Source organism: Pseudorasbora parva, chromosome 8, assembly GCF_024679245.1.
Source record: "Pseudorasbora parva isolate DD20220531a chromosome 8, ASM2467924v1, whole genome shotgun sequence".
Lineage (NCBI taxonomy): Eukaryota > Metazoa > Chordata > Actinopteri > Cypriniformes > Gobionidae > Pseudorasbora > Pseudorasbora parva.
The window spans coordinates 36,041,781-36,049,731 of NC_090179.1; the positions used below are offsets into that span (position 1 = coordinate 36,041,781).

Genomic DNA, 7,951 nt, shown 5'->3' on the forward strand with positions numbered 1-7,951 from the left:
TTTCACAATTGACAACATTTTTTGAATATCACATTAAAACCCTTTTTTAATGTACATGTTCCGGTTACATTGATTTACAACACTTACAAATACAAATTAAGAGATCTGACCCTTGAGTTAAATTGAATTATTGCTGATAAAACTTTCATACACAGTCCAACCATTATAGTAGCAAAATATTTACTTTATGTACATTTATCGTTTCTTGTATAGGCAAGGTTTCAGTTGTAGTCCGGCTTTCTTCGCATTCTCTGGTGCTTTTCCTGTCTTTGTGAATTCAAAAGAGTAGAAGTGGCTGTTTTCTGTGTCCTAAAGAAAAATAAGTGGTAATGACTTGCATTCATTATATAATAAATGAAAGCTACATTATGATCTGTTGCAATCTCCATTCTTTTACAGAAAAGCTGAGGAAGTAGAACATGTTATGTTAGTGTGGTTGTAAATATATTTCATTATTGATTTGCATACTTGCAGAACAGCACAATCCTAGTCTGCAGCACTGCAAAGTGGGTCTGACTTTCCATCCCTAATAGACCTGTAACTAACAATCATTTAAGATAATTAAGGAGGAGATTATTTTAATGATTGGATAGATTTTTGACAGCGTTCCCTTATGGTTTGCATGTTTTTAACAGCAAGTCTGCAGAAAATGTTTTAATGAGTATTTGGCGATGTCACTGTGTAAAGAAACACTACACACCTCACCCGTTTCACAAATTTGAATTTTTGTAGTATCGTTTATCGCACTTTGAAACAAGATTTTGCCACTTTTGGCCAAAATGCATAAGTAGTTTTTAGTTGAAAATGGTGTCATATAAACCACCAACTCCAAAATATCAAGTCTTCCAACTACTATTTGAATCATGAAAAACATTTGAGGCCTAAAAGCCATTAATTTCTTATGCATTTGTTACCACTGTTTTAATTAATTTCTATGTAAAGCACTTTGAATTGCCATTGGGTATGAAATGTGCTATACAAATAAACTTGCCTTGCCTTAATTTATATTTAAAAAAAAAAAAAAAAATAATAATAATATATATATATATATATATATATATATATATATATATATATATATATATATATATATATAATTTATAAAAACAAAACTGCTGCTAACAAGCCTTCATCAGGGTGTGGGAAAATGTCCCAATGTCCATATCCATCCTAAATAGTATGTGAGATTAGAATAAGTGTGTCCCAAAGCATATACAAATATGTTGAAAAAGAGTGTCAAAAGTCCCGATGGTCTACTGTTTCCAGCGGGTTTATAAAGTGTGGATCTGTGCGCACTCTAAAGGTTAATATTGCCCACAACCCATTGAGCTTTGGAAAAGGATTTGGAAGTAAAAAGTGTTTTTAAAAAAATACACTAAGAACAATAACTCTATTAGCTTCCACATCAACACAGTAAGGTTCTGTTTATTCTAAGTGTGCACTGCAGTTTTGTCATCTGTTGCTTTAAATGCCCGAGCTCTTTAAAGTAGGGTGGATTCTCAATATTATCTAGGTTGAAATCAGTTGTGCTGCTTAATTCTTTTTCTTTTTTGTTGAATACAGAAACTTTTTTTATTTGAAATAGAAATCTTTTGTAACATTGTAAATGTTGTTAGTCACTTTTGATCAATTTAATGCATCCTTGCTGAATAATAAAAATTAAAATCTTACTGACCATAAACTATGAATAGCACTGGAATAAACAACAACACATTACCTTATTGACTATCTTGAAGCCCAGACTTGACAGTGAACCAATGAATGAACGCACATTTTCAAATCTACTGGCCACTTCAGCAATTTTAAGAACACCCCTGTGTTGGAAAAGAGGAACTATGAGGGCTAATCCTAAACACACAATGGTTTTAGATTTTAAAAACAACTTTTTAAAGGAATTTTTAATATAAATTATATGAGACGATTACCCCATCACAAGGACTCTGTTTGCTTCTGCCAAAAACTCTCCCAGATTTGTCCCCATCAGAGAAAGACAGAAAACAGCAATATCTACTGTAGAATCACGCAGAGGGACCTGTGAAAAAGTAACAAACAGTGCCACCTTTAGTATTTTAGCTGCCTTACAAATCAGTTTTATTACTATAATAACTTACTTTTGCCATGTCACATGCAGTGGCAAGATCACAAACCGGAGCCAAATCGAAAGAGTGTACTTTATTCTTTACACTCCGTGCAATTTTGCAGTCACCACAACCGAAGTCAGCGACAACTAAAGAAGCTGGCCTGAAAAAAAGAAGAAATTCACTGACATTTCGTAACATCCAAAAAGAAAAATTCAAATGATGTACTTTTGAGATCATGGGAGATCATTCCATGTATGACCACTGTGACTGAATTAACAAATTAAACTGTAGTACAGAAAACTATAGTAGCCATGACAAAAATCATAGAGCTAAAAAAAAAAAAAACCATGCAAAATCCATGCACTACAAAATGTATTGTGTGTTTAATGTGTATTATCTGTTTAAATATTGTATAAATATTATTATTAAAAATAGTATATATAATAATATACATAAATACATACCTAAAAAATAATATAAATCTACATTATAAGAATTAATACTACATAAAAGAATCAACAAAAAGCATGTTCTCTCACTTTTGACAAATGTAGGAAATGATGGAGTCCACAGGGTTTGCGGGCCAGTGCTGAACCTGAGTGGTGTAGCCCTTGTGGTAAACTGCGATGGCCTCCGGGTCCTGCTGAAACATGCGTTTGGCCTCACCACTGGTCGACGTGTAAAGCAGCTCATTGATGTAGCGGAATCGAGCGGCTTCCAACTGCTTCACCATCTTTGTCCTTAAAGCAGTTGAGGGGTCAGGAGCGATTTGCTCTTCATCACTCGCCTTCAACTTCACTTTTGGACCTTTTGGTTCTACTGGTTCCTCTGTGGCTTTATTACTGTCATCAGTAAGACCCGACTTTAAAATGCGACGCAATTTCTCTGCCTGTAATTGTGATTTTTTGGTCATTTTAGAAGGTTTCCCTTTTCCGCCCACTTCATGCAAGACGTTTCCGTTGCTAAGAGAGTGGTCTATTCTGAAAGTTTTATCTGTTTTAAAGTCTTTGCCTTTTTCAACATTGTCCGTGGCAGAGGAAATGCCAATCTTTTCAGGAGATTGTTTCGTTTTTTTGGACTTTTGCTTAAGCACTTTCTTAGATCCGTTGACGTCCTGTGTTTGAACTAAGGGTCCCTTCTTTGCATTGGCGTTATTGGCACCTGTCATTTTTTTGGACTTTTGTTTCTGCACATTCTTATATTCTTTGATGTGCTGTGTTTGAACTAAGGGTTCCTCCTTTGCATTGGTATCGTCGTCACCTGTCGTTTTCGTAAGATATTTGTTCTTACACCGTCTTTTGTTCTTCATCTTGTTCTTCCACTGCTTTCTGCTAAGCTTTGTCTCTGCTTGACTTTCGTTTTCCTTACACTGAGGTCTCACTCCTTTGTCATTTTTATCTTTTCCGGACTCTTGTGACACCTTAGAACCTGCAAACACAAATGTATGTGAAAAAGTCAGTAATGTTCAAGAGGGTGGTGGATAAATAAAATAGCTAATGCATGCTCTCACTTGTTGCTTTTACTGCCTTCTTCATTAGCTTCTGCTTCTTCTTCATAGGCGTTTCAGATGAATCTACTTCATCCTGCTTCTTCCCTTCATTGTCAGCATTAGACCTTCTTTTACGCTTTTTGCACCTTTTCTTTTTTGTTGTCTGGACTGCAGGAGAGGTGTCTTTCTCCTCGTCACTATCCTCAAAAGATTTCTCAATTTCCCAGTTTGGAACTGACCCCAACCTTTGCAAGGTTTTCATAAGACTTTTTTTACCCACAACCTTATTCTGTTGGCATAAAAGTGGCAGGTGAAATGTTTTATTAAAGTGACAGACCTCTGTTAAATAAGGGCCCAAAATCATACCTTGCAGGGGGCTGGAGACACTTTAACATTGTGAGAAGATCCATCTGCTGAGGGAGAATCAGTCCATTCCTCTTCAGCAAACATGATTGCAAGTGCTGTTAATGTCGGATAAACACTGTAAACCGGGGTTATAAGTTAAATCTACAGTTGGAAGAAATTAATTTTCACACCACCCAAAACATTCAACCTATTCCACAACACATTTCAGATTAATTTACGTTTATGCCGTAACGTTACTTACATCTCACTCCCTCTCTCACACGCGCAAAGCACCGACACGTGTTTTTGTGTACATCCGGGTTATGGTGACAACTTCCTTTCTAAACTGGGAAGCTGCTGTGTTTATTTTTTTACAGTCTATGGTTTAAATCCGCTCAATCGTTCACTAGTAAATGACACGCGGTCCATTACATGGACAAAGAGAATTCGGAAGCTGGTTGCTTCAATTTTAACGAATGAACTGGTTATTACCGTTTGAACCTTTTACGGTCTATGTTTTGAACCATAGAGGATTGAACGGGTTGAACACTTTCGTTTAGTCCTTTAGTTGTAGCGATCGAGCTTTCTATGCGATCGAGACGTCCGAGTCATTTACGCGATTCGGTTCTTTTGAACGGTTCTATTAATGAACCAAAATAATAGCGGTGAACATCATTGTGAACACCGATTCTGTTCACATTTTACACGCGTATAAATGCCGTGCTCTCCCATCATATTTTAAGCAAATTGTGTGTAGTCTCGAATCCCGATCCTCAAAAAATGTGAGGTCTCGATGAAGTTATGGCAATAGTTCACATTTGTTACAGATTTTCCTCCAGATGGCGCTGTTCGTTTTTATTTCACCCACGTTGATTCCATTGTTTTTTGTGGGTTTTTTTTTTTTTACATCTATGGGTTTATGAAACAGTACTCCAAAGGGAAAGTTCACCCAAATGAAAAATCTGTCATTTCACCCTCTAATTATTCCAAACCTGTTTGAATTTCTTTCTTCTGCTGAACACAAATTTTTGTAACCAGTTGATGGGTTGATTGTATTAAAATATCTTAAAATATGCCAGTGTCATTGTTTTGTCTCAAGCACACCAGGAATGTTTTTCCTAAGGAATGTTTATAAAACTATGAACTATAAAAACTATATATAATATAGATATTACTTATATATATATTTTTTTTTTAGTTAAGCCCTGTCTGTGAAACTTGGCCTAATATTTTCAACCGGCAATCAACTATTCGGCAATCAACTAAATAAAATGCGTTTAATACTTTTAAAAAATAAAAAATAAAGGGTATGGTTATCATTCACGTGGTTCCTGTTACTTATCTCAGCGCTGGTCAGAATGATCCTGTCATTTGCAGTTATGTGCAGAAGGATTTTTACGGATTATTTAATGTAACGATGATTTCGAATATTAATTTGAACAACTACACGGTTTAGTGCGCAAATACCCTTACAGAATGAATGCGGCGCTGAGTTTTTTGCGGCGCCTGTAAAAAGACACGCTCGCTAGCAACGTTTACCGTTTGATATGTTCACGTTCACACATCCGTTACAGTAGTAGCTTCAAGCGGAAGTGTTTGAGTTTATTATCAACAATGGCGTCGCAGCAGATGAACACCAACAATGCTCAGATGGGCGTTCAGCAACCGGCTGTTTTACAGCAACCGCAAGCTCAACAGCTCAGTCAACAGCAAGATTTTGACCCCGTTCACAGATTCAAAATGTTAATTCCACTGCTTAAAGATAGTTTACAGGTTTGTTTGGTGTATTTCATTGAGCATGCGAGCTACAAGTACTTACTTGTTTGAGACAGAAACTAACTTTCTTTTACAATTGTATGTTTTCAGAATGTCATGACCATTGCTTCATTACATTTTGGGCATAATACGGCTATTGACAACGGCTTAAAAACAACAGAGTAAGATCCCCTTTAAACTCATTGTCTTTTTGTAGGCTATGATTGTCCATTGATAGAAAAACGTGGTGTGTGTGTGTGTGTGTGTGTGTGTGTGTGTGTGTGTGTGTGTGTGTGTGTGTGTGTGTGTGTGTGTGTGTGTAAATATTATGGGTGCATAACACATTTTCATATATTATTATTTCACCTCAAAATGTAGAAAAGGAGATGATGCAGCTGTTCAGCGTTTTGACAAAAGTTTAGAAGAATTTTATGCTCTCTGTGATCAACTGGAACTCTGCCTGGTAAGAAACTGTTGTGTTTCTGTTGTATATTATTCAATTACATTGTATTAAAATGATGATTGTGATTTAAATCATGGCTCAACTTCTTAACGTGAACATCTTTATTTTTCTGCAGCGGCTGGCCCATGAGTGCCTATCACAGAGCATTGACAGCACAAAGCATTCTCCAAATCTCGTACCTACAGCCACCAAGCCAGACACAGTGCAAACCGAGTCTTTGTCTTACTCCCAGTATCTCAGTATGATAAAATCACAGATTTCATGTGCTAAAGATATTCATAATGCTCTTTTAGAGTGTTCAAAAAAGATTGCTGGGAAAGGCCAGGGACCATGTAATTAGTACTGTCAATTCTATTTAGCTTCCTTTTTTGTGTGTTTTTTGCATAACTTTGATGCTGATTGAAGAACATATTTGCAGTTCTGTTTGTATATTTACTACTGTGACTAATGTACTTATACAATTAAAATTATAGTATTTTTGAAAGGTTGTGTATATCTTATAATTTACTATTTTCTTTTAACAAGCTACACACACACACACACACACACACATATATATATATATATATATATATATATATATATATATATATATATATATATATATATATATATATATATATATATGGGTCCTAGTTTCTAAAGATATATCAACTTCTCACATGATTTAACTGTAATACTGTCACTGTTTTTTTAGTATTTTTTATATACTGTTGTATTATTTATTCATATTTTTGAATTGGCCTTTGTTTTCATATTTTAGTTTTAATTTAATTATTAGTAGTTTATGTAGTTTGCTACATAGCTTTTTTATGTTTAGCGTTAACTTTGTATTTCAGTGTTGGTATTTAAACTTGTTTTCATTTTCATTTAAATTAATGAGGGTTTTTTTATCAGCAATATTAACTGCTTTGTGGGTTAGTACTTTTACTCTACTCCATGCTTGTCTTTAAGATGCCTGTATCAGGTTTCAATAATAAGAAATCATCTGCAACAAATTGACTAATTGTACAGGAACTGAGTTGTCTGGGTTGTTGACTGCTTATTTTGTTACAGAGCTACATTTTTCCAAATGCAAACAGCAATGAGCAACAGCACAGCCAGTGAGTTGAAGTGCACTATAAGGATTCATCAACCAGGTTAAATTATAAGGTTTTATTATTTTTTACACTATATATTTTGAGTCCTTAGCTTAAATGAAATCCGTTCATCATATAAAGCGATTGAGTCTTCAGAAAATGTGGACTAAACCTCGCGATTCATATGGATTAGATTCACAATCTATGAACTTTTTGAAGCTTCAAAGTAGTAGTTGCACAGCTCTCAATGGAGGGACAGAAGGCTCTCAGTTTACATTAAAATAATCTTCAGTTGTGTTCTGATAATGAACAGTCACACAGGTTTTGAACAACATGGGTGAGTAATTAATGGCAGAATTTTAATTTTGCCTTAACTAACCCTTTAAAGCCTACCTTATTAACTGCATCATATTATAAACAAAATTACCTTAAATGTTTCATGAAAGTACTATTATTACTGTTTACAGTCGAAGTGTCAGATGTAACGCCTGTCCAATTAACTTTGCAAAATATGAACAAAATGACCTTGAATGTGCCTATTTAATTTTTGCATGAAACTATATTAGTAGAAGTATCAGATAATGCCTGCCTTATTAATTTTGCATTACATCATAAGCAACATTTCCTTGAATGTTCCGATTGTATATTCTTTATTATATTAGTTAATGTAAGTGTACATATAATTATGAACTGTATAAGTGTAATTAGTCATTTTTGGATTACTATAATGTAATTTTAA

The 7,951-nt window shown here is 34.7% G+C and overlaps 2 protein-coding genes across 7 annotated transcripts; one reads left to right on the top strand and one right to left on the bottom strand.

The window, feature by feature from the left end:
• Positions 1 to 54: 54 nt before the first annotated feature.
• Positions 55 to 4,698, bottom strand: rrp8 (ribosomal RNA processing 8). Of its 6 annotated transcripts, none has more exons than XR_010906780.1 (9): positions 4,178 to 4,698; positions 3,937 to 4,051; positions 3,592 to 3,859; positions 2,621 to 3,509; positions 2,112 to 2,241; positions 1,926 to 2,032; positions 1,718 to 1,814; positions 469 to 535; positions 172 to 309 (listed from the first exon to the last, which is right to left on the bottom strand). XR_010906780.1 is itself a non-coding variant. In XM_067451054.1 (8 exons), exons 2-8 carry the CDS (start codon positions 4,018 to 4,020, stop codon positions 196 to 198), a joined length of 1,689 nt encoding a protein of 562 aa, XP_067307155.1. In that variant the 5' UTR covers positions 4,021 to 4,031; positions 4,178 to 4,697; the 3' UTR covers positions 55 to 195. The 6 variants fall into 6 exon arrangements, 4 of the variants coding, with proteins under 4 accessions (XP_067307155.1, XP_067307153.1, XP_067307157.1 ...); XR_010906779.1 differs by having other exon boundaries at positions 469 to 541; XM_067451054.1 differs by lacking the exon at positions 469 to 535 and having other exon boundaries at positions 55 to 309; positions 3,937 to 4,031; positions 4,178 to 4,697.
• A 532-nt stretch (positions 4,699 to 5,230) lies between these two features.
• Positions 5,231 to 6,617, top strand: med29 (mediator complex subunit 29). The gene is made up of 4 exons (XM_067451823.1): positions 5,231 to 5,688; positions 5,782 to 5,852; positions 6,049 to 6,133; positions 6,249 to 6,617. Exons 1-4 carry the CDS (start codon positions 5,530 to 5,532, stop codon positions 6,471 to 6,473), a joined length of 540 nt encoding a protein of 179 aa, XP_067307924.1. The 5' UTR covers positions 5,231 to 5,529; the 3' UTR covers positions 6,474 to 6,617.
• The last annotated feature ends 1,334 nt before the right edge of the window (positions 6,618 to 7,951 follow it).